Source organism: Dicentrarchus labrax, unplaced genomic scaffold (assembly GCF_905237075.1).
Source record: "Dicentrarchus labrax unplaced genomic scaffold, dlabrax2021, whole genome shotgun sequence".
Classification (NCBI taxonomy): domain Eukaryota; kingdom Metazoa; phylum Chordata; class Actinopteri; family Moronidae; genus Dicentrarchus; species Dicentrarchus labrax.
Window position 1 is genome coordinate 16,427,025 of NW_026136720.1, and position 26,062 is coordinate 16,453,086.

General features: G+C 39.7%; 2 protein-coding genes across 12 annotated transcripts in view; one reads left to right on the top strand and one right to left on the bottom strand.

Annotated features, from left to right (window-relative positions):
* Window positions 1-20,362, bottom strand: part of LOC127352756 (1-phosphatidylinositol 4,5-bisphosphate phosphodiesterase zeta-1-like) — a 33,687-nt gene extending 13,325 nt beyond the window's left edge. Inside the window, exons 1-3 of the mRNA XM_051381404.1 lie at window positions 20,257-20,362; window positions 1,305-1,507; window positions 652-853 (exon numbers count right to left, since the gene is read on the bottom strand). Of these exons, the coding sequence (XP_051237364.1) occupies window positions 652-853; window positions 1,305-1,507; window positions 20,257-20,291 (440 nt within the window). The 5' untranslated portion in view covers window positions 20,292-20,362. The remainder of the gene's footprint in view (window positions 1-651; window positions 854-1,304; window positions 1,508-20,256) is intronic.
* LOC127352755 (pleckstrin homology domain-containing family A member 5) overlaps window positions 20,283-26,062 on the top strand; it is a 75,973-nt gene continuing 70,193 nt past the window's right edge. For 3 of the 11 annotated variants that reach the window (XM_051381399.1, XM_051381398.1, XM_051381400.1), the window contains exons 1-3: window positions 20,323-20,460; window positions 20,564-20,640; window positions 22,156-22,213. In XM_051381399.1, coding sequence (XP_051237359.1) covers window positions 20,369-20,460; window positions 20,564-20,640; window positions 22,156-22,213 — 227 coding nt within the window. In that variant the 5' untranslated portion in view covers window positions 20,323-20,368. Of the gene's footprint in view, window positions 20,461-20,563; window positions 20,641-22,155; window positions 22,214-26,062 lie in introns of all 11 variants that reach the window. The other 8 variants (XM_051381390.1, XM_051381391.1, XM_051381395.1 and 5 more) reach the window with 6 other exon arrangements.

Here is a 26,062-nt window from a genome sequence, read left to right on the forward strand (position 1 = left end):
GTTTCACAACATGTTAGCTCTTGTACAGGATCTTGTATTTCTTCCCCCAACAAATTATTTTTGTCATGTTCTTTTCTTCACTCTCCTACCGATGAGGTTCTGGGATTTCTAAAAAGCCACCTTCTACTGCAACTTTGTTCTCCTCTCTTGATGATTATTTCATTATCTAAGTAAACCAGAGTTTCCCAGACGCTGGTTTGGAGGGTTCCACTCTAAGCGGCCAGGACTCTCAGCACTTTCACAGGGACCATAAATACAGCACTACTGCTGCCATCAGCCCCTTTTATAATCACCTCCATTACCCCATAAAGGGACCACAGCAATTTCACTGTCTGCCTCAGCACATGCATGGGTCAATGAAATGAGAGGAAACGAGAGTATCCAGATAACTCATATGAAGGAGAGAGGGACTTTAGAGAGAAGATAATAGTGTATTGAGAGGCATTTTAGATCTGTATCAGAGCCAAATGGTGTTTAAATTGACCTTATCATTTGTTTCGCCCTGCATAAAAGATCAGCTTAATGAAATATACATGATTTAGCAGATTAGGTGATTTTGGCAAATTTACAAGTAGAGTTTAACCTTTATCTTTACAATAATTGCCTGCATCATAAAGAGGAACGCATGCTGTACTGTATACACTTCCCTACCAGACATAGGCATCCAGGTGGCTCTTTCCTACTAGCTGATCTCCAGTTAGGTAGGTGTTGTGTGATGAGGAGATGAAGTAACTGGTGAGAGGCTGGTCCATGTCTTGGTACACAGATGTGTGGGCCTGGTCGAACAAGCTGCAGTCTTTGGACTCCATATACCGGAGGAATCCTTCAAACGTCATAGACCTGCTTTCTCTGGCTGGAAGAGGAGGAAAGAGCAGAGTTAACACATGTGAGTGACAAACTCAAAATCAGCATCTTTCCCTCTACCAAGCGCAAAAAGGGGACTACAATAGGTAGTTCTATTGTTAAATTTTTTTTAAATAAATCAAATAGGTAGTTTCATTATTAAAATAAAACCTAAGACTGTGATAAAAAGTGAAAATATGAGGTCCTTGGGTAAGCTAGTCCATTGACTTGCCTGACTTCCATTTTCCTTATGTCATTTCAACTCCTTGCCTCTGGTCTTAAAACAAATCACTTTGTCAACCAGGCACCACTGGAGCTTAGGCCTTAACTTCTATTATAACTAATTTAAAATCATTACGTGACAAAACCTTAGTCCAAAGAACAGAGTAATTTTTTTTTTACCCATATGAATGAGCAGCAAGCAGCCTGATATGGTACACTGCGGCTCTCCCTTCACTTACCTGTCTCTGCAATCTCATATCTATCAATCAGACTTTCTGCCGTCTCCTCATTTGCTGTGAGCTCAAACTGCTCATGATTGAGGAACCTGACGAGGACACAGACAGGCAAAGTCGTCTGGCCCGTGGCGTAGTATTGGTACAGATGATGGAGTTCAACTCTCCTGCAGGAGGGGGCCGTGCTTTTCTTCATCTTGCCCTGCAAACTTGTCATAATAAAGAAACAGGTCAGGTTATGTTGTCTTGGTTAATGTCATGTTGTCATAACAAAGACATCTCAGACAACTTTGCATTAAAAGTGACATAATTGACTGAATAACACTTAATGACAGCCATAAACATTTATAAAGACTCCTTCATGGTCATGGCAGGTGTCATGTGAGTCTCGTGTACACCCCTTCAAATAGAGTGTTACCAATTATTCTTTAAGGTGTCATCTTGTAGATATTTTAAACACTTGCAAGTGTTTCAAAGACACAACACATCACTTGCTCTCTAAAAATATACAGGAAATAGTGAATAGAAATGTCAACTCAGAGATGTAACTTAGCCCAGCTTTTACCTGAGCTCACTGTTGAAATACTACTTTTTCAAAGTCAGCATTAAAGAGAATACAAGAGCAGTCAGGGTCTTCACTCTGTCTGCACAAAGTTCTCCCATCCTCTCACACTGCACCTTCCCTCCCCCCACTCCTCTCTGTATCTCTTACTTCCATCAAATATTAAGGCAATGTCTGTGTGACTTTCTCATTTTAGTCCCTCTCCTCTCCTTGTCGTTCCTCTCAGTCAGTGAGACAAAAAGTATCTGTGACTTTCCCTGGCTTTGTGTGTGCCTCTCTCACTCCATACCTTTCATCTCTCTGTTCTACAGCCCTTGACAGTTCAGACGTATGCCTAAGCCAGTGCTGTCACTGGGTACCCTGCAGTGGGCTGGCCTCCCGCTGCATCTGTCGCCTCAGTGTGAGCAACATGAACCAAGCTCTGCTATCATTTTCATTAACCTTTTATGCAGTTGCAGCAACTGTTTCTAAAACAGAAGATCCCTGTAAAGTGGTGTAATGTGTACATAAGAGCTTACAATTGGCCATTAACCCAAGACAAGTCACTGATCTTTCATAAGATAAACCTTTCGCACATGTAAGTTAGCTACTACACTTACAGTAAACCAGTGTAACTGAGTAGCTAGATGCAACTCCCATGGGACTGAGATGTTGAGTGGTTCCTGAAAACTCAGTAAGATATAATACAAACAACATCCTACCTGAGATATTGATGACCTTTCAATGGATATCTAGCAAACAGGAAATCAGCAGGGTACTTTTTCAGCAGGTTTAAACTACATAAAGTTGTTGCCATAGTGACAAAACATTCCAATTCTATGGGTATGTTATGTAAAAAAAAACCTCTGAAGATCATAAGTGCATTGCATACAGCTTCCTCTGAAGTATGGCAGAGGAAGATTAAAACTCACCCTGTGTCTGTCTCCTCTCATTTTTTCAGACATGAGCAGTGGACTTGGTGGTAGAATACAGAGAGAATAGAGAAAGAACTTTTGCCTTCATGTTTCTGCCTGGTGAAAATGCGGTTTGGGGTGAGTAAAAAGTCTTTCCCTTTCATATGATTGACATAGTCATTATATCTCAGTGTGATTAGAAGTGTAAACGAGCATAACACAAGTCCAGTTTAGGCCAATCGACATACACTAGTTATTTGATGGAGATTGTGTTTTCGGTCACAGATTTCTAAGGAAAAACTGAATTTAAGGTACAGATAGTGCCACCATTTTCCCATTTATAAAGCTTTACATTTGCAAACTCTGTATTTTGGCTTATAACTCCTGATCTGCTAAGTACCAAAAGAAAATTTGAATATTTTACAATAAATCAATATATTTATTTCAACATCCAAACATCACATCTTTACCAAACTTGGTACCTAAAATATGTCGATGACCCAGAATACTATTTTTACCTTTGGTGGTTAACGGTCTAGGGATGGCAATACCAGGCAGTTGGTCCATCCTTCCCAGAGTGAAATTTCTTTACCTTGACATTTGACACACTCATGGTTCTCAGAGGATGCATCTTGATGTCACTGGTGATTGCCTAACCTTTTAGAAAGCACCACCATCAGGTCAAAGTTTGCTAAGTTTTAGTGCTAATTAGCAAATGTTAGCATACTAACACATTACACTAAGATAGTGACCATGGTGAACCTTAAACCTGATTAACATCAGCATGGTGATACCTTGTGTATGGTAGCATGCTGACATTAGCATTTAGCTCAAAGCACCTCTGTGCCTAAGTACAGCCGTGTACAGCCTTTTGATTCTCTAGTTCATTTATAATGTTTTCTGACATTTGGTTTCCAGTTCTGGCCTATTTGACATTACCCCGCCATTACTCTTAAATGCACTGTGTAATTGCTGCTAAATTTAGACATCTACTCTGAGTTTATTCTGTGAATGGTGCAACTGGAACATGTTAAATTAAATACCCAGAACTCAGAAGTGGTCACGAGTCTGACCCTAAGAAAACATTTTTGTCCAACTAATATTTTTGGAGAAGATGTAGGTATTCTTCAAAAATCTTCTTCCCACAATCAGCCAGTGCAGATTAAAATGTTTGAAAGCTTATTATAATAATCAGTTTAAAGGATTGTGTAGCCTTAGCACATGTTTGCGCTATCTGAGATTTCTCACTCAGTGATCTGGTCCAAATGACTTCTTGCTTGTGATTTCTTACAACAGCATGGTAAATTGAAGCTCTGGCATCTCCAATGTGTGCTACAAGTGCTACAGGGTGCTCTGAGCTGCTGTCTGAATACATCAAGCAAATAAATGCCTATAGTCTACAGAGCACAAGAGATTGATTTCAGTGGTATTCATTTCATGGAATTAAGTCCACATTCTTAAAAAAAAAAGTCAAAGCCACAGTGGATGAAAGAGTGAACGCACCACGAGAACTCATCTATGCAACAGTCAGTGAAGCTTAGAGAACATTTCCACTGAATCTGTGTTGGTTGTTTTAGTAAGTTTGACAACAACTTCCTCCCTGGTTGTCTGTGTAAATTGTGTGAATCACTGGTGCACAACAATAGTCACTGCCTAGTAATAGTCCAGCAGAGTCATTCCTGTCTACACCAGGCTGTAATGGCTCGGACTTGGGCCTGTCAGAACCATTGGGCATATGAATTTGATGTGCTAATTCCCAGGCAGTGAACATGAAGCCCTGTATATGGCCCCTGTCTCTGCATCACTGCTCCTCCCGGTTAGTTGGACTCGTTTGGGAGCAGAGTGTGCCTGTGTAGCTGTCGGTTCTTGCTTCTGTGCTCATGTGCATCTGTGCATATTGGAGGGTCAATGGTGAATAAAAAATCGGCAGTGTGTTTGGTGTGTGTGTGTGTGTGTGTGTGTGTGTGTGTGTGTGTGTGTGTGTGAGAGAGAGAGAGAGAGAGAGAGAGAGAGAGAGAGAGAGAGAGAGAGAGAGAGAATGCAGTATTACATGTGTGGAGCTCAGATGCACCAGCAGCAGGCCGCGGCACCCCTGTGCTGCTCATTGTGGGAAAGTCAGACCATTTTGCTTCGTATCACATTTTGATGTGCAGAGATCATGGTTGCATCTTAACCCAGGGCTCAGGTTTAATACTGCGGTAAGGAAGAGTCAAAACCGCACCTGTTCAGATGCTTAAGATGAGAAGAGTTGAGATTTGTGCACCTTTTTGAAATGTGACTACTTGAAAAGCGGGGTGTGGGGCAGACAGTGTTTCCTTTTGACAATGTATTCCCAGCTGGATTTCCACTGGCTCATTTGGTATGCAGTGGCCCGTTGGAGCTTTGAGTTAGACAGCAGAATGCCAGTGATAATGCCTCATGTCAAGGGATAACTAGGTGGGAAGGAGGAGCTGTTGAGCTGAGGAGATGTTTTTGAAGACAGAGATCATGGTGGGTGGTTAGGCATATAAAACACTGGACTTGAGACATGTTTCCAATGTTTTGTTTGAGCTAGGGAAAGATTGTTAGATAGTTTTAGTAGTTTGAGTTGCCTGAACATAAAAAAAAAAACATAATCATGCATTTGTTTGAGCATACATATTTTTAACAGATAAAATATGTTAATAGCTAACTGCAGATATGTTCAGTATTTTGCTTTAGGAGTGCACATTTGGATGCTATAGTAGATACTTTTAATATAAATATTTCCTATGTTGATAAAAACACTTTAATGTTAGAAGACAGTGCAACCAGACTGTTCATCACCTGTAGCTTAGTCGAATTTAAAATAGCGTTCCCATATAACCCACACAGCATTCTCCACCACAAAGATACACAAACACATAAATTGCATGCTGGCAGAGTTTATTGCCAGCTGGGTGAGTAAGATAATACTGATGGGCTCATTATTATTAACAATTGCTTTATTCAAATCCCTCCACTTCACTCTTCCTTAGGGTTCTAGCAAAACTTTGTCATCAGGAAATCCAAAACACGTTTCAGTTTGGGGAAAGTAGTGAAAACATAACCAGCAAAAAAGGAAACATGTTTTATTTCTAACTGTAAAACTAAGGTCTTTACCTTTACCTTTACCTTTACCTTTAAAAAAGGTAACGATTATTTGAAGTTTGTTTACAGAAGATGAATCAAAATTCATGGCTACTTAACATTCTTGCTATTCCATTCCAGAGATATTGCTACAGCCCTGAGCAAATGGCCATCTGTTGGAGAAAATCACCATCCAGCAGCATGCATGTTGTTGAGGCATCATTCTCTGACAGTGCTGGTGTGTGGAGAGAGGCGGGCAGTTGGTTATTAGGAAAGATCCCAGCCAAGGGAAATCAGAGAGTCAAATCAGCTGGCAGAGATGTTCATTTGTTATTCAGCTCAGGATGGAGACAATGATTCAAATCGAGAACCATCGTAAGGAATGTGTAACACTGGTGATACATGCACACTGTATGCAAGAGCCTACATGTTGTGACAGGTCCTCCAGATCTCAGCCGCAAATGCTCCATGTACAGAGTTTGACATAAATAAGAGAAATCCTGAGTAGGAATACAATGGAGACAGATTGCAAGCCAAATTACTGCAGATCTCACATAATGCTCCTAGTCTCTCTTTTATGCCTGTTCTTTTTACTTTAAAATCTTTTTCGCAGGAGACAGAAATGTATAAAAGCTGACATAGCTAACTTTCTGATAAGCTGTCATGCTTTTCTCTCATTTCACTCATTACTGTGCAATTTGTCAAAATACTCTTAAACCCCTTAAATTGGGCTAAATATAATGAATTGGCTAACACTTTGTACGGCTTATGCAGAGTATAACTATAATTAGAAAGCACTACTATGAAGAGTGCTAATTTAATTACTGCTCTTACAAATTATAGCATAATTGTCAAACTTTTGCTGACTGCTGTTTTAATTATAGCTGGTTCCAGCCAATGTGCAGTGATCCCGGGCAAATTACATATCCTCTTTCTGTCTCAGTGTGCTTTGCCCATCCATTTTCTGTGCCACCCTGCCCCATAATAGCCATGGGAGATTAATTGGTGTCTTTTAGCCTCGCTGACTGCCAAGAGTGATGTGAGAGAAGTGTGTCCACCTGACGGGGAAAATTGGACCATTTAGCTTTCTATCATGGTTCACATAGCTTCTCCACACTCCCAACTAATTCATGCATTCATATTAACCTAAATAGAGATAGGCATCAAAATGTGACTTCCACCCTCAATTAGGCAGCTTGGACTCTAGTACAGGATGGAAGAACTGAAAGTGTTTGAGGTAAGTCAGTTAGGCATCTGTTTGCATGTATTTTGTGTGTGTGTGTGTGTGTGTGTGTGTGTGTGTGTGTGTGTGTGTGTGTGTGTGTGTGTGTGTGTGTTTCTGGCAAAGTAAGAAATGGATATCGTTCATTAGGCAAGGTTGCTCTGCCAACCATCATCATATTATAAAAAGATGGAGTGCTTTCTCAACCTCTCACATTGGCAACAAACTGCCAAAACTCACAAACAAACAAACAAACACACAAGATCCTGATGCTATGAAAAAGGAAGCCTGATTCAGCTTGTAAGCCCCATTAATGAGAGTAAGAGGCTCTAAAAATGCAGCTTTGGCATGGATAAGTATTAAAGTCTGCACAGCCTCTAGGGGCCATTATTGGGGGTTTTGGAGGCACAGGCCCTGTTTCTGTGCAGGCACACTGTGCAAGGCATGGCTTTATGAAGTGTTAGTTTAGTAAGGCACAATGATGCCTGTCCTTTACATTGCAGTTTGGTTTGTTTTTTGAATTCCTACACTCTCTAAATTCGGGGAGAAGCACAGCAGGGGCTGTATCTAGCAGTCTTGTGGAACACTCCAATTTTGGGAATGCATTACCACAATTTGTGCCATTCACAGCCCACCTGTTACCAAGAAGTTAACACAGCAGAGTGTAAGGCTTGCTTGTGTTTTTTACCACATTATGTAATAAATCGACAAAATGTAATACATTTTCACTTTTCATTATGTAAACAGTATTATTACCTTATCATGATAAAAAAGTACAACTCCAGCATGTTGATATAACCACCATAATATGTAATAATTAGAAAATGTGGGAAAATCTTTTACATATTGGCTTTAGGCTGTTCCTTAAAATATGTAGCAGACTGTTACAAAATGAAGGTGTCATTATGTAATGAAGTGAAAATGCATTGCATTTTGTAGAGTAATTACATAATGCATTGTTATTACATTATGTAATGTTACAGTACTATTCTTATTCACTTTAGAATAGTACATAGTACAATGTGAAAAGGTTGCTTATAGTGCTGCTGAAAGAAGCAGTAACAGAAACAATGAATATTTATAGCATAGGCTATTTAAGGGCTGCTCTCAAACTCGGGGCCCCACAAATCAGTCAGGACATCATGTCAAGTCTACATACAAATTTCATAGTGTGGCCATATCTTGGCCAAAATAAGCTCACCAATATTATCTTAATCATTATTGAGTATAGTTAAAATTATAGTTTTAGCATACTTTAATAACTAAATTCAGATTTCTCTCACTACTACTTTTATTTCTACAAGAGTTATTCCACTGCCATTTGAATTATTTATCATGATATATGATTGAATTGATTATCATCTCACGTTTGTTCACAGATACTCTGCCCTTAGTTTTGTTGAGCTTGGACTGCAATCATTGGAGAAAAATGTGTTGGCACCAGAGTGAAAAGGTGTCACACGCAGACACTTTGCATTTATGCTTTCTGACAGCCTGTCAGAAAGTCTACAACAGGAGGAAACAAGACTTGCCTCTCTGCCAGTGAACTGTTATATTAGCCAGGCAAAATTCATACAGATATAGGAAGTATTCATAATTAAGTACCCATAAGCTTATGCTGTGTTATACACACAGATGATCTTCTGTGTGTATAAAACAGTAAGCCAGTGACAGGAAAATCAAGGTAAAGGTGACCCATCAATCTACTGTGACATCTGCTTCATATCCAAAATGTAGCTACTGTGCAAACAACCAGTGTCAATGGGCTAATGAGGATACAATACCTGTGTGGCTGCAACCCTGTCAAGTATATTATAATCCAGCAATGCTACTGTAAGATCCAGTACAGTGTTTTGCAGAAAATTTTGAATTTAAAACACCAAATCTGATTACATAAAATAAACTACTTACCATACTTCAGTCCTCCACTCCTAATTAGGCTTTAAATCTGTTTACATGAACCTTACCTTACAGAATATTCCTGACCACCTGTGCTGTCCCACGCACAGATAAAGTTATTGATCATTGAAAAAGTATGAAACTGCAAGCATCTGCCTTCATGTTTGAATTCAGGGACATCTGGTGAAATAAATTATTCTTTTAATGTTAAAACACAGATAAAAAAAAGTGCATACAGATAAAAAAAAATGAAAGGGAAGAAAGTGCTTACATCCGTTTAATAACACAGAAATCTGACATTTTAACTGGATTTCTCATAATTACAGTTAACCCAAACCCTTGGTAACCTTTGCTGTTTTTAAACATTACCCGTGTCTCCTGTCATTTTAGGGTGCAGTTAAAGCTGTGTGGTTAACATTTCCAATACACCACATATTACTCTGTGTCTCACTCTTCGGACCACTGGGACTGAAATGAGCTCTCCCATTCTGGCTCCACCGCTGCCCACTCGGGAGGCTCCACTAATTAATCAGTTGCTTGGCAACATCTGGCAGAGATATAATTTATGGCAAACAGTCTAAACACCTGTTATACTGAGACAGGAATGGGTGAAAGTTGAGTTACTTTGCAGCCCATCAGGCCCTCTCACACACTGTGTAAATATCTGGCAGCAAAATGGAGTTTGACAGGGACATTAACATATTTTGGCCTCCCTCGTTCGGATTTGAGCAGCCGATTGGGTTTCTTTTGTAAATGAACACAATAGTCTCAAGGATGTTTCAACTCAAGTCTTAGTTTTACATTTTTCACCACCATCCCTTCATCAGATCCCACACCACACACCAATTGTGGTTAAATAAAAAGAATGGAAAATATTTATGCTTGTACAGCTAAGACAAATAGAGGCTTTTTGACTTCATAAATGTTTCCCTCACATCCTCATTAACCCCTAACATCATATTCAAACAAAGCTTAACTACAAAGCGGAGATTTCCAGAGGGTAGTTCCAATTATTGCCAAGCCGTGTCCTGTTTCCCCCCCCAAAATCCTGAAGTAGCTTGCTTGTACCTGCAGGGACATGGCAGTCATCAAGGGAATTGTGTTGTCTCACATTTTGCAGACTGTTCCCCTGGCAGGTTAGCACAAATTAAAGATAGCATGTGCCCTCTGCGTGGCACTTAACCTGAGTCATTCCAAACAGGAGGCCACTGTTCTGACATCCATGTCACCTAATAGAGACTTCAGAGAGACACAATGTTGAATCTGTCAGGTGATCCCTAGCTTTGTTTCCTGTTTCTATATTAAACTTGGTTTGTGTTAACAGTGAATTAGGGCATTTTATTCTTTTACTTACATCTAAATTTACATTTCTTTGAATGCACCTTTCTTTTTCTGTTTCCTTTTACATCCTCGCAGAAAGAAGACCTTATGTTTAGCCAGGATGGTACGCTACAGTCTGCCTCAGTAAGGCAGAGAAACTCGTTCATCACAGCTCACTAAATAAATCAGGAAATCATTAATTGCATTTCACAGCAGTCATGATCTGCAAATTAGGAATCAAGGAGCTCATTTTGTGTACGCTACTGTAATTGCATGGTAGTCACAAATGCAATTATTCCAATCCTTTCTGCTCTGATCAACCCGCTCTGAGTCTTTGCCAGTTTTGCTCTTTCTGTCATTCACCCAATGTCCTATCATCTATGAGGGTGTTTTTATTTATTTTATTGTTGTCCATATTTAAGCCAGAAAATGCTTCAGGTTCACAATGAGGCCAGAGAAAGAAAAAATAACATAGTGTCATTTAAAATAAATATTTTATTGGAACAGCACTCATTAAGCAGCTACTGAAAATAGTTCAGTTTCTATTTCTTCTCACCACCAGAGGCATGCCTACAGTAGATATTACACCTTGTAACTCCAGAACAAACTTGTAAGCCATACTGTGAAGGTGGTCTTATTCTGAGTTTGCCAGTCAGTCAGCAACTAGATAGCTGTTTGGACATTTCCCCCACTGTAGAGAAAATAGTTTTTGCTCTGGCAAGTACAGAGATGTTGAGAATTTCTAAAAAGATGGGGATGTCTAATACTCCACAAGCCAAAGTAGAATCATCCCTGGCAAATATTTAGAAGTGGAGCTCAGTTTCAGAAAAAAATATCTTCTTGTTTTGAGAAAAATCTGGGCATAATCTATATGGTGTAAAAAGAATTACTGTTGTCACTTTATTGTCATTATTCATAAACTGAACACCAGTATACTCAGTAAAGCTGAGGACAGGAATAGTCAAAACATGTCTGCCCAAATGAATTCAAATGCACATTTCTTCATTGTGACTGTTAAGAGTGTAGCCCCAGCGTTCCTCCAAAAATAACTGTTCATGGCATCCCTTTGTGTGCCACTGTCCAACTCTCCATGTAGTAAGGATAAGACTGAGAATCAATGCATATATAAATACAAGGTAAAGAGAATGGACAGGTGAAATTTTGGTAAATGTTTAACATTTACAGCAAAAAATCATATTCAGGGAGTTTTCTTTGGTACAACTCCAACACCTTCCTGTGCCCTGTAAAGCTTCCTGTCAGTGAGTTTCTGTGTGCCTACTCTACTTTTTATTTCAAAAATGTTTATTATGCTACCAATAGTATTATTGCTGTTCTGTCACATGTGTAGCTTTGACAAGGATATCGTCATTGTCATATAGCAGCCTGTCAATCCATCCATCCATCCATCCATCCATCCATCCATCTGTCTATCCATCCATGTGACTGTCAGTTTAGAGGGTTTGCTTTATTTACCTTTCTGCTGAGCACAGCAACTGCAGTGAATGTGAGCCATCTAGCCGACAAAGCACTGATTAATTGTCTGCTTGCAACAAGAGAGAGTGAGAGCAGCCGAGGGAGGAGGTTTAGGGGATGAACGGTAAAAGGGATAGCAGGGGCATGACTGGTCCATGCAAGCTTTGACAAGTCCAACGTTAAAAAGGAGATAGTTCTCCAGCTGAATTATCGTGTGCCTCCTATTGTGTATGTATACATTTCTTCCGTTGGAATCTAACTCTGAGCATACCTGTCCTGTGTATATTTGTCTTTCTGTCAGTCAGTGTGCACTTATGTGCTTCCGGCAAACCACTGGTACGCAAGCTTTTTGCTTGTGTACACGTAAAGCTGCGTCTTTGTTCCACAGGGCTTACCCTGCTGACAATCCTCCCTTGCTCTCCTGTCTCTGGATGAGGTCAGAGGCATCTCATCAGCCAGGCTGTATTTGAGATAAGTGAGGAATCAATACCTATTGATTAGCAGAGCTACCACAAGAAACTCTTCCACCACCCCCCTGCGCTTTACCTCAGCGTCCCGGTATAGAAAGCAGATGGCCCTGCGTACCCAATGGTGCTAGGCACATGGGACGTGTTTAGTGGCCCAGACACAACCTCTCCTCAGGACTCAGCTGTGTCCTACTGCCTCTCCAACAGACTGACAAATTTAGATTCATATGCAGACACAAACATACTGTGGCACTCCCTCACGGAAAGAGATGTCAAGGGATAAAAATATTTTTGAGGAATATTGTGAAATACAGTTTAATCACAGGATGTTGGATTAAAATGCTGTTTTGTACTTTTACTAGTTTAACTTTAAGATTTTTAATTATGGGGAGTGAGTGTAAACCATTCTTTACATTTCTGTGTGATGTGCAGTAAATGGCATGATGTTGATATACTGTACTACCTTTATGCTTACTGGACCTTGACAAGGGAGGAAATGAGCTCAGATTTCCCACAACCCTTCACTCCCACTCGCTGATTTAGAGCCAATTTACTGCGCCAGCCCTTTTACTGTTGCTGGTCATCTTGCCACATGGATCAACTACATGTATGCATGCATGTATGTATGTATGTATGTATGTATGTATGTATGTATGTATGTATGTATGTATGTATGTATGTATGTATGTCTGCATGTATGTATGTTTGTATGTATGTATGTATTTGTGTATGTATATATGTATGTTTGTTATGTATGTATGTATGTATGTATGTATGTATGTATGTATGTATGTATGTATGTGTCTATTTCAGTTCATGGTGTAGTCGGGAGCTCTTTATTCAATATTTCAAAGGAATCTTTGAACTCACTACTCCGGAGCAGGTGTGCATTGGAGGTAAAAGCCAAAAGCTGTCACTGACTCAGCACAATGTGCAATCTGCCACATAAGCAGAATAAATAAACAACAGTCATCTTGTGCATCGGGAAAATAGATACTCAAAAAGGTAATAATTCCATTATTTTCTGTTAATCTATAATCAATAGTGGGGTCTGACATGAGATCCAGAATAAGGAAACTTGTTCAACAGATGGTGACAAGTACGAGGAAGACTGTGCCATAGGATTTTCTTGTGTTCTGTTTAAACAATTTATAATATTGTTGGAGTAGAACTGTGGCTGCAAATGACAAAATCTTAGATTTCCCATCTGAACCTGTTATCTGTGTTTATTTTTGTATTCCAGTAAATTAACACATTGTGTGGGAGTTTCACCAGTGACTTCTGATGCAGAATGACGGAAAAGTCTCTTTTTTGCTCAGGCTGTTTTATTAACACGCTGTAAACTGCCAGCCTTATGAGGTCTCCAAGGACAGATCATTTGTGGTAGAGCTTTAAATGCTTGTGCACCATGTCAACATAACATGACAGGGTGTATAGTATAAAGCCTTGTGGATCCTAACTGCATACTTCATCAGATCCATCCTTTCAAGAAGTTACTACGCAGTGTGGTAAACAAATAAATAAGGCAGATCATCTCCTACTCAGTTCTCTCTCTATTTTCAGTAGAGAGCTCATTCAGCTCAGCGCTGAGGGATGTGGGTCGGGTTGTGAACAACAAAATAATTTAAGAAAAACAGACATTTCCTTGAGAGATAAGCTTTTGCTTTAGTAGATATAACTCACTTATTTTCTTTTTGAATTGACTGTACACATTCCAGTGAAGAGTGTAATTAGGCACAAACACTCTGTGACTTATTTTCTGTCGAAACCCAAGATTTCACAATAACTTCCTGTCTGTAAGCTGTAGGACTTAAAAACAATTCTAATGCAGAAATGACCCCGAAAGGAAAAGGGGAAAAAACTAAACAAGTGTTCATGTAATACCATTGTGGAAGTGACTGAAGTACTAACAATACTTTGATCATGCAGTTTTGCATGACCTTGAATTTGAAAAAAAACTCCAGGCTCAAAATAGCCCCAAGCAGAGCAGATGTTCATACATAAATATGTGTACTGTGGTGTCAAAGAATAGGTCATATGTTTCCTTCCTTTTCTGGAATATCTAATTGAGACCTTTTTACATAATTAATTACTTTGGAGGTTACTCTGTTTCAACTGGATAGTGGTATAAATTTACTGTATTTTGTTTACATTTAAAAGTAAAGGTTTTTCCATGAATCATTTAGTTCCTTTTGCTGATTCAGCATGAAAAACTACTTTGTGGGTGATATATTTGAAGACAATATTCTGTGTTCAAGGCTATTTTTTATTATGTTTAGCATCAGGATGAGATCTGCATCACAATGAATGCATTCTATTAAAATTGAATCTTCTCTTTTATTAATGCATTAGACAGCTCACTTTGAATTTGACAGTAGTTGCTGAACAGAGTGGGAAGGATAATCAGATGAGCAATAAATGTTTAGTATTGTTACAAACTATGGGATCATTTGGGAATACCAGCGCTGTCCTTGAGGATTTCTTGCCATCTGCTTTAAAGAATTATTCCTGGACTGGAGTCTTTCTCACTGTCGCTCACATGACCCTTGCTGCCCTGAGAAGATGCTCATGACCTGTTTGTCACACTGCTCTGCTTTCCCATCAGACACAGGATATTTGTGTCAACAGGGGATGGCTGCATGCTGAGACATCTTGAATACTGCAAAGCCAAACAGATGTTGTGGTTGCAACATAAAATAAGAAACTTTATTTATTGGTTTCACATCCACACCTTTGTTAACACTGTACATCACCTCAGACAATTAAGATTCCTTCAGTGGACTGCGGCCTCTTCCACTCCCACCAGATAACTGCGCCATTGAAACAGAGTTTTCACATTACACAGCACTAGGCCTGAAGTAGTTCTATATAGTGATCTATAATCTGCTACTTAAGCAAAAATACACTGCAGGACGAAGGCACAGACTTTGCACTCATGAAGATGAAACCTGGCGGTGCTACGTGTAATGATTTGTGATGTCAGCACATGTGATGAGCTCTCATGAGCACTGAGACAGTATACTGGTGAATCACACCCATGTTAGGTTATTTATGTGTTATACCAAAATGGAGCTTAAGAGCCTGATCAATGTTAAGAAGTCCTTCATCTTAATTAATAATCTACTCTTTACATTACTTAAATGACACAGCAGGATCTTTTGACTAATGGTGCCAGCTGCAATCAATAGGAAAACCACTCATGTTATGTGAGGATGATTTAAAGTCTGGTGCATTTACAGTAGCCTTTTGTAGTGCTTACGAAGCACAGATAGCAATTAATAAAACGGTTTATGATGCAGAGAGAGGTAGAGGGAAGGTTAATTTCATTATGTTTACACAGAGGTTCTTGTCTAAACCGTTTAGTCCTAAAGACAACATGTGGGTAAGGTTATGATGATTATGTTAGTTTAGATATTTAACAGACACATTCATCTTGACAGGTAAAGCTCTGGCCCTTTTATACAAGATGTATAATTTATTCCTGCTTGGTTCTGCTGCTGATCTTGAAAGTAAATAACACAGTCAACCTTTTCAGTACTTTAGCATGAATAACCTATCACATCGAACACAAGTCCAGCTCTGTTTTTACTTTACATAGCAAAATAAAACCCAGTTGGTCTGGAGGAAATAACTTTGCTTGAGTTTTTTTTTTGTGCCACAGCCGAGCTGCAATGCATTTCCTCTCACTATTACTTCAGTGAAAACCAAGTCAAGCCACTTATAGCATCCCCTAATTACAAAATAGAGTACCCACTCATTCAGTCTTAATGACACATATCATCACTGGTGGAAATCTCATAAAACCTGGAAAGAAAAACATTTGGACTGCATCCAAAAAGGCAATGGATCCAGTGAGGTCATCACTGTGGTGAACATAGAACCATTTGTGGGTTGGGTGTTTGTCAGGCTGTGACTAACAGTGATTCAGGGAAGCATGTTTAATGATTCAGAGGTGAGTTGTCTTCTTTTTACACAAACTTCCAAAGCCTAATGATCTATATTCCTATCATCCGTATTGCTATTACCACATACCTATGCATCTACAGCTGAATTAAGTGTTATACCATCTTTCCAATGTTGCCTAATAGCCTCTCCTGCTGACTTGACTGGCGCTATAGCTATACTGGTTTGTGGGTTATGGATGACAGTAAAATGATTCTGTGTGTTGCAATCTGAGAAGCACAGATGACATCATGTTCATATCATTGAGCAATGTGTAAGGGATTTGATAAATAGTGCAATACAGGAAGTTACAGTGCCCAGTAAGTTAATTTTACACTGTAGTTGTGGGCTGAATATTACCTCCTGAGGCTATATTGGGAACTCTTATTTTTATCTAATCAAAGAATGACTATTTTTCCCTCAGTACTAGTTAAGTGGCAATGTTATAACATTTCCCACATTTCCAGTCCACTAATTTCAAAGCGTCGTGTTCAGGCTGAAAGATGGCTCTATCTGTAAAGGCTTTTGATGCCAGCAGATGAGAGGTCTGCACAGATGCCGAGTGGCTCCAGCCTAAAGAGGAGAGTCCTCCCTCTTACCTAGCACAGACAGGCACGAGGCTACTGCTGAGCTGGCACCAGAACAAAGCCCTCCAACAGCTGCTTGATAATGTGCAACCATTAATTACATTCTGATGCCTCAAGTCTGGCCTGTGTCGCTGAGCAGAGAACCCTCGCCTTGCAGAGCATGGAGGAATTATGTAAGAATGCATTGCACAATGTTAACCAGACACAACAGTGTATGTACTTCATAATGATTCTATTGCACTTATTATTCAGACCCAGGGTCTCCTTTAGGACATGAATTAATATTTTGTGAGTTGAATTGAGTCTTTGAGAAGCTGGTTGGGTTGTGTTATTCAGCTAATCTTGTTTCTTTTATTCTCTCTGAAAACAAGGGAGTATAAAGTAGCCTTGTATTTGAAACAGGAAAATGTTTTTTCTTTCTGATCTTTTAAAAGTCTCTGCGGAGTCAGTTCTGGATTTAAATCACATTATGACCAGAGCCTCAGTTAAGTATAGTGTGACATTTAGTGGATCCCAGAAATCAGTGCCTGACAAAATGAATAAGCAGATCAGCAGGGGTCAAGAACCCAGATCTGTTTGGCTTATTCTACATAATATTTCCATTTTCTATTATTGAATTATGTGCTGTTGAGAAAAGGTTTCACACACACAGCCTCCAGCACTACCTTTTTGTAGGAAGACAAACATACTTTGCCACCACTCTCATTTAAGCTCCCACTTTAACTAAATGGTATGGGCTGCTTGAGAGCCGATGATAAGCTACAGTACAGTGAAGCATTTATCATTCACCCTGGCAACTGTGAGCTGCATTTGAGAAAGTCTGCTTCTGCCAAACGAAGAATTACATGAACTGACCCACAGTGCTGGACTTTCTGTTATGTCAGTGCTGTCAGACCTTGAGACAGAATTCCATGGGAACTTGCATATTGATTAGGGCACCTGTGAAATTAAAGGGAGACTGAATTTAAATGCCTTTTTTGGGCTTTCATAATTATACTTGTGACTAATATGCCTATTAATGCAAAGCTGTGTGTGTCATATATCATGTTCGACTATAATTTTAAGAATCAGGAATAGGAAATAGTGCTTGTATATAGGGATGCTCGATATTGGCTTCTCTGCCAATATCCGATATTCCGATATTGTCCAACTCTCAATTTCCGATACCGATATCACCCGATACTGCAGGCTTTTTACACCAAAACTGTTAGGTAACAACATATCTCCTATTGTGGAATTAAGCTAAGCGCTAATCGCTAGCTAAGCACTAGCTTTGGTTAATGTGTTTTTGTTAATTTTAAAATCATTCAGCTTTAAATTGTTTGCTTGTTAGCCACGGTTAGCAACCAACCAGTCTAGCGTAGTTGTTGTTGTTATACGTCATCTAGCGCGCGCCGGTAAACGTGCCATGCTGCGTTCATGCAGGCTCGGAAATGCTGAAGCCTACAGACAAACATTGGTTATAAAAACCTGATACCGATAATTCCCGATATTACATTTTTCGGAGGGCCGATATTATCGGACATCCCTACTTGTATATTTCACTTTTCTTTTCTGAATGCTAAAAATGGAGGCCCACTGTGAATATTTGGTTTTTGGAAAACTGAGAAGCAGTTACCCTGGCTTTCAGACACTACCTCACTTTCAGATCCCACGGGTATACCGGCACACACAGGTAGGTATCAGGCTCTAATCCAATTATTTCCACCTAACTGATCTTATTAGATATTCGGAAAGAGATTAAACAATTATGGAAAAAGTGAGCAAGTAAGGTATTTCCTTAAAAGATAAACTGTTAACTGTTAAAAAAAATAAGAATTTCAGAATAAAAATCTATCTACAGATTCATAAAAAGGTTAGAGATTGATTGAATTTAGCTGTGTATCATACAACAAAGCCTCATGCTTTATAAATTGATGCTTGGTTAATAAAAAGGGTACATAAAACTCAACTAAGTTGAATGTTGTTATGATCTTTCTTCTCATGGACCATTGTACTACCTGGGGGAAAACAAGCTGCTCCATGCTGCTCTGGCCCAGGTAAAACAAAGGGCTCACTGTTTGACATCTGACCAGCACAAGCATCAGTGCCTAACTACCTAAACTGCTTCCCCTCCCTTTAGGAGTTTTTCTCCAAAGTGGACGACCTGGCAGTTGGCAGATAGAGTATGTCCACTTCCCACCACCAGCAGCCGCCGCCTCAAAAGCAGTGGCTTACCATGTGTCCAGAACACAATGCGACACAATGCCAACAAACAGGCCAGGCACAGCGGTGTTGGATAACTTGTCTTTGTATGGTGTGAAAGGCTGATGCTGCAGTTTCACAGCACAATGACAGAAGGCGGGGACCAAGAACCTAAAGGTAGAGTTGAAAGTGTGTGTTCACCAGTGCGTTGGGTGTATCTGTGTGTGTGTGTTTGTGTGTGTGTGTATTCCAGTCTGTACCCCCATGCTCCAGAACACCTGAACTCAAGGAGGCACAAAGGCTGATACTTTAAGTGTCACCACGTTTGTGCTAATTTAACTGATCATTAGTTTTGGAATATGCGCCACTTACACACAATCTGACATGATAAGGGACTCACTGTAGCTCCTGACTATTACCTGACCTAGAGGCACTGTCTTGAAGAGGGCCCCTGTGCCAATATCTAATTTTAGGACCTTCATTATTTCAGTTTTGTGCCTACATATTTGATGAGCAGAGACAGAGACATGAGGGGTGACATGCAACAAAGGTCCTTGGCCAGACTTGAGGATTTAGAAGTTTTAATGATTTTTTTAAAAACACAATTTAGGGCTTAATTTTGGTCCATTAAAATCAAAATGTACGATTAATCTAATTACCAAAAGCCAACTGACATGCAGTGAAACTTAGGCTTTTGAGGACCCTGGGGTTCTGGGAACCCAGGGCGGTTTACCGACTCTGCCTGGTGGGTAATCCAGAATCCATACATAGATGTGCTTAATCCAATTACCACAAAGACATTGCACTCCAGCAAAAACTGTACGCACTACCAGAGAGCGCAAGGAACAAGGAAGTTAATAGGCCTTTTTCTTTTTTACTAAAGACATTTTTGACATGTCTCAAAAGGATCACAGATCTTCCTGTTCAGGGTTCCTGTAACATGCGTACTGCCTCACTACAATGTTGTGTCTTACAGGGACAGTTGAATAAAGGAGCCATCCTTAATGGTATTCTGCTATCTACTTTTATGTTGTGAAAAAGGGCAAAATGGGGGCCCAGCAGATCAATTCTGCCCTGGGGGCCTCCTGACAGGTTAATCCCTCCCCGCCCCCCACTGAGAGGTGTCTGTGCTGAAAACAATGTGCATCCACAGCTGTGCAAAAGGCAACAATAACAATCAAAAATCAGAGAAAAACAAGTTACAAAGGCATTCTTATAACAATATCCCACACAAAGAAAAATAAAACGCCCATCAATTAAGATATTTAACAAGTATGTGTCTGTCAATCAAATTATCTCCCAGACGAATGGATTGAGGGTACCTGCTTGCCCTACCCCCTGCCCTCCTCTGAGCCATCCGCCGTTGCCAAGGTTTCCGTGTACGCGCTGCCTGAGAGAGCGGAGCCGCGCGATTGTCATACAGTAGTGCCAGACATGGCGGCGGATCTACAACCCGAGTGGATTTCTTGTCTCCCTTCTTCCTGGAGTTATGGGGTTACTCGGGATGGACGCGTCTTCTTCATTAAGTAATTATCCCCTTCAGAGAAAATGCCTCAAGTCATTTCTGTCCGTTTCCGATTCGAAGAAAGTCGCCGTGTAATAATGAATGATTTTCCCTTCTCCCAACAGCGAAGAAGCCAAGAGTACAACCTGGCTGCATCCAGTGAGTGGCGAAGCGGTAATCACTGGACACAGGAAAACTCCAGGTAAGATGTCACCTGACGGCTGTCAAGTTTGTCCGTTGTGTTTATAACGTGTCTCGTGCGTCGTCACGAGCTGGTTTTGCCAAAACCGATACTTCCCACACCGGGGGAGAGAGAGAGAGAGGCTGTGACACCCATGCTGTGTTTCTTAATGCATGAGTGAGTGGGCTTTTGTCGCTCGTGCTGTGGAAAGTGAGCCCTCTCTCGTGCCCGCCACCTCTCCTCTCCTGCCCTGCTCGTGCCACCTCCTCGCGAGCCTCTCGTTCAGGCTTGGTCAGTCGGTGGAGTTGGACGAGTGGATGTTTGCTACCAGCGAACTTGTAAAAAAAACAACAACAAAAAACAAAACAAAACGACGACTTTCAAGTCACCAGCTTATAAATCAGTCAATATCAGAGGCATTTTATTTTGGATAAACTGTTACATACACATACCGCCTGTCTGACACGTGCACTTGATGTTAAATTGACCAGTTAACAGGGACAGTGATATCCAGTTTGGACAGGTATACAGCAACAGCTGCTGCAGGCTGGGGAGCTAGTAAAGGTTAGCTGTAAACCTACAAAATTAGCTTCCTCTACACCACCACTTCAAAAAAAAGCTCTTAACCAATCTTAAACGCAATGTGTGTTCAATATTAAAATTAGCTCCTTGCAGTGTGTGTTTTACTAGGTGGCAGTACCATGCCACTAACTGTGTAGCAGCGTCCTCATGTAAGTCTCTGCACAGCATTACCACTAGTGTGAGTGGCTCCTGCGTTTCAGTAGGGCTTCAACTAACCGTGATTATTAATATCAGTTCATCTATTTTGTTTGTTAAATGTCAAAAATAGTGAAAAATACCCATCAGAATGTCATACAGCCCCAGTACATTAGAGCTGAAACAATTAGTTGATTAATGGAGTTGTCAAATGCCTTGATTGCCAGAAAATTCATTGTCAAATACAGTTTGATAAGTGATCATCAATAAAAAACGTCAAATGTTCCTTAGGTTTTCTGCTTTTATTGGGCTTATGTGATAGTAAATTTAATATATTTGGGTTTCGGACTGGATGGTCAGACAAAAGCAATGTAAATATGTTATATTTACCTTTAGGACACTGTGATGTGTAGATGTTACTATTTTCTGCCATTTTAAAGATCAAATAATCAACCAGTTGATCATGAAAATAATCAAAAGATTAAGTGATAATGAAAATAATAGTTGCAGCCCTAAAAGTGAAGTTTACAAATATGCTTAATTTCCCTGTTCATTGATGATCATATAAAGACGCAATAAATCCTAACATTTGAGATGATGGAAACAGTAGTAGTTGGCAGAAATTATGAATTGATATTCAAAATAACTGCTGATATATGTATTTTTGTTGACAAATAGTTTAATTGACTAATTGTTGGAGCACTGTATGAATTGACAGCTGGGAATGCATAGCTCTAGTTAATTTAATACACAGAACATCTGTTTGTTCCACCAGTTTGTGTTCACATGTTTTTTATCCTCCTCCCCCTTTTTTCACAGACCTACCCACTGGATGGGAAGAAGGATATACTTTCGAAGGCGCGCGATGCTTTATAAAGTGAGTTTTACACCCTCCTTCCACAAGACACACACCCATCATAACGCCAGAAACTGCATACAATATCTTAACACGTCATATGAATTCAGAGCAGTTATTGCCGGTTTTATCACCTCAAATGAATGAAAAGCTTATTCAAATGATGCACAATTCCTGACAACATGCTGTGTATTACAAGTAAATATTGCACGGCCATAAATTTGGAACCTTTACTCCCTTTTTCTGTGCTGCAGAAGCCAATCGCAAAAAGTTAATGATTACACAGGAACATTGTGCAAATACTAGACAAACATGGGCAAAGCGTGGTTGCTGTCTTCTTGAAAGCTGTTTTTATTTATTCAGACTTACCCTGCTCAGAACTGAGCCTACTTGGAGAGTTGAGCCAAAGTATAATGAGTTCTCTTTTTTTCTTTCAGTTATTAAACTGTCAAAAAAAACAGCAATCCTTCCTGTTTGTGTTCATGTGGTCTGCTCACAATTTAAAATGACACTTGTCTTAAGTCGATGCTGGAACATATTTCTGAGGTACTGTGCCAGCCTACAGTATTAAAGATGTCTTATTTAAAGTCTCCTTCCATTGATTTTGTTTGAACATCATACCCCCAGTTTGCTCATTTGTTTGTGGTGTGTGGGCAGGAGAAAATGTGATATATCATCCATGTCCACTAAAACACTTTGGTTTGTTCAGTATGTGCCTCTCTGTTTTGAAGCCGAGCATCTACATGAATTACATAGTTGGCTATGTTATGTAGTTGTTGAACTGCATTATATTTCACATTTTCCTCTGTCTCTCCTCCGTGGTAGCCTGGTGCATGTGACTAATGAAAGGAAATCATTCAGTCAGCACTGATTCTGTCCTTGCAATGTTTTTTAATCCGAGGATATGAGTTGAAATATTTTGTTATTTCTACATTCTAATGAAATACTCCTCTCACAAAGCAGGTATAGATATTTTGCAGATAAATTTCCCTGCCAAAATACAAGAGTGCTTCTGTATGATTGAGGACACTGCAACACACAGGCTACGAATTTAAGATATTATGCCTTATTATCCTCACTGAATCCCCTCTCCGTCTTTGACTTCCTTGTGAATTTGAAGCGCTTCATGTGGCAGGTTGCCAGGCAGTCTGACTGAAAGGCAGTAATTTTATATTCCAGTATTTTATCACAGCTTCTCAGTGAAATACAGACTTGGCCACCACATTCATTAGTTGATCACTGGGATTCTGGCACAGTTCAGTGACATGGTAATGTTCTTTGTAAAACAAGTCACAAACTGACCACGTTGTCCACTACAAAGCACGCAGACTGCATTTTAGTGTGAAAAACATTGGTTTAATGCATTGGTTACATTTTAGACACATTTTGAGTTTTAAGACAAGTCTAAAACTGCATTCATGAAGTAATGTGAATTTAAGTTTTGTGTCCTTGGAAGCTGCAGATGAATTTGCAGCTTTGTTTTAGGCTAAACCCAGATGTTGTGGCTTCTACAAGTTACTTAGCTGTCAGTAGAGGTCACTGCATGCAAAATACAAGATAAACCTGCTGTACACAACACAAGGTTTAACTGAGGATTAGGAGAATATTAAGATAATGTAGTAGACTGTTGTCATCTCTCTCTCTCTCTCTCTCTTTACATATATAGAAATAAATAGTTTTTAACTGAATTTTAAGTTACAGTTCAGATAATTGAATTTTTTCAGAACATATTTTTTTTCCATGAATGATAAATACATTATGTAATATGAACTATTTATTATTTTATAGCTCCACTGCTGATATTTATATTTGAATCTAATCTAATATTGTGTGATTACAGATTTAATGTCTGCCTCAGTCATCATCTTAATAGCAATAGGAAGCCTATTGATTATGTGACAAACTAAATAGATAATTTACAATAATCACGTATTAGCTGATGTGCCACCGCTCAGCAAAAGAGAAATATCATTTTGAAATATAATTTCAAACCTGTAATTACAAGTAACAGTCACAGTAAATAAACTGCAACCATGTGTTCAGCTGGTTGAGCTGAGCCACAGAGAAACAGCCCCAGCATCTCCTTGTTTTGACCTTTGTGTAGGGTACTTTTATTTTATAAAGTGTCCACCTCAAAAATTCACATTGCAGTTTTACAGATTACCTTGCCCTCTCTCCAATTATGGTTTCTGTCAGTCCTCTTTCACCTCTCTTTCCCCTCTACCACTCATTAGTCGTACATTTCTCTTACCTATAATGTCATTTATTTTTCAACACTGCATGCACTGAAAGCTAAAGTGTGAGCTCCAAATTAAATATGTAAATTTGTTTAATATTACAAATTGTTATAAGCAGTTCCTTTGGGGGCCTACAGAAAATACTAGTAGGCTTATAACATGCCGTCCTGTCTGCTGAACGGGTAAACACTTTGATTTTAATGAAAGCTGATACAGATTGTTTTGGTAAAATGGAGATAATTAGCCTACATGTCACTGAGGCTTGTTTGGACTGTTTTAGTAAGACACATTTTCCCAGACTGTTTACTGGGACTGACCCAAGAGGTTCCTCTTTGTTGTCTTACTTGATAAGAGCTTTTAGTTATTCTTTAGTTCTAGTTATAGGCTCACCACTGATGATTGGTGTCATTAAGCTGGCTGTGTGCACTGATAAAAAAGCATCAAGGCACATGATCAATTTGTCAGTCTTAAGATGTATCTTAGATGTATTTAAACTTGAGTAATTGGACTATGTAAAACCATGCCTGATAATTTCATTGTGACTCATTGTTTTGACACAGAGACTTGTTGACAGGTTTATGTGATAACTGTCTTGGACAGTACTTGGGGCATTTTGAGGCTTTGTGTGAGGCTGCCAATAAAAGCCTCTGAAAACGTACCAAAACTATTAGCCCGATGACAGCTGGATAAGTCAGTGCCTTATGCTTTATAGTAGGTTATCGTTACTTTGTCATCAATTTAGTATTGTTAAATGTTGCAAGTTTAGGTCTATATTTTTGAATTTTTAATGTACATAAACAAGGGGCAAGTAGTTTAAACCCAAAAACAGCACCCTCCTCTTGTTTTCAGACTCTGGATCACTGATTAATATCTGACTCAAGTCTTTTTTGAGCCTGCTAAAGGATCTGGCCAATTCACATGCTGGCTGTGTGGCTTGGCTGCTACCATCGGGTAACACAGTGTGAGCATCAAGGAGCAGATTGTGCTGACGTAGACTGTCCTCTGACGGGATGTGTTTGGGACGATGGAAGGTGCAGATTGTTGGTGTGATAGTGTGGGCTAGAGGCATGACCCATCACAGGATTTGATTATTTTATGGTACTGTGAGTTTTGATGAGTGAAGGTCAGTGCAGATGTTAATTTAATCAGTCATGGCTTACTGCTCTCCTCAGACTGAGCAGTCTCTTCTGAGTTTATGGGTTATTCACAGGTAATCACCTGAATATAGGAACTGTTGTGTTTTTGTTACCTTAGAATGAACCTTTTATATCTAAAGACACCGCGGGTCGCCTTCCGTGGAGTCATGGCGTCATGTTGAACCGCCATGTTTCTAGACCAGAAGGGACAAACTAGACACTGGCTCTAGATAGGGGGCGGTTTGGTGGCCACCGTAGTTGCTCCTTCGCACTTGGAAGGGGACGGTAAAGCGAGGGAGTTGCGATCTGCAGCTACACCGAAATCCTACACATTGGACCTTTTAACTGTTTTTCTTTTCAAATGTGCTTGTTTGTTTTACTAATGACACACACAGTATCACTGTATCTCCCCATCTGCTGTACCTCATTTAGGAGAGAGTTGCTGGTCAATAGCACCCACCCATTAGTCCTAATACATTCGAGTATTTAAGCCAGTG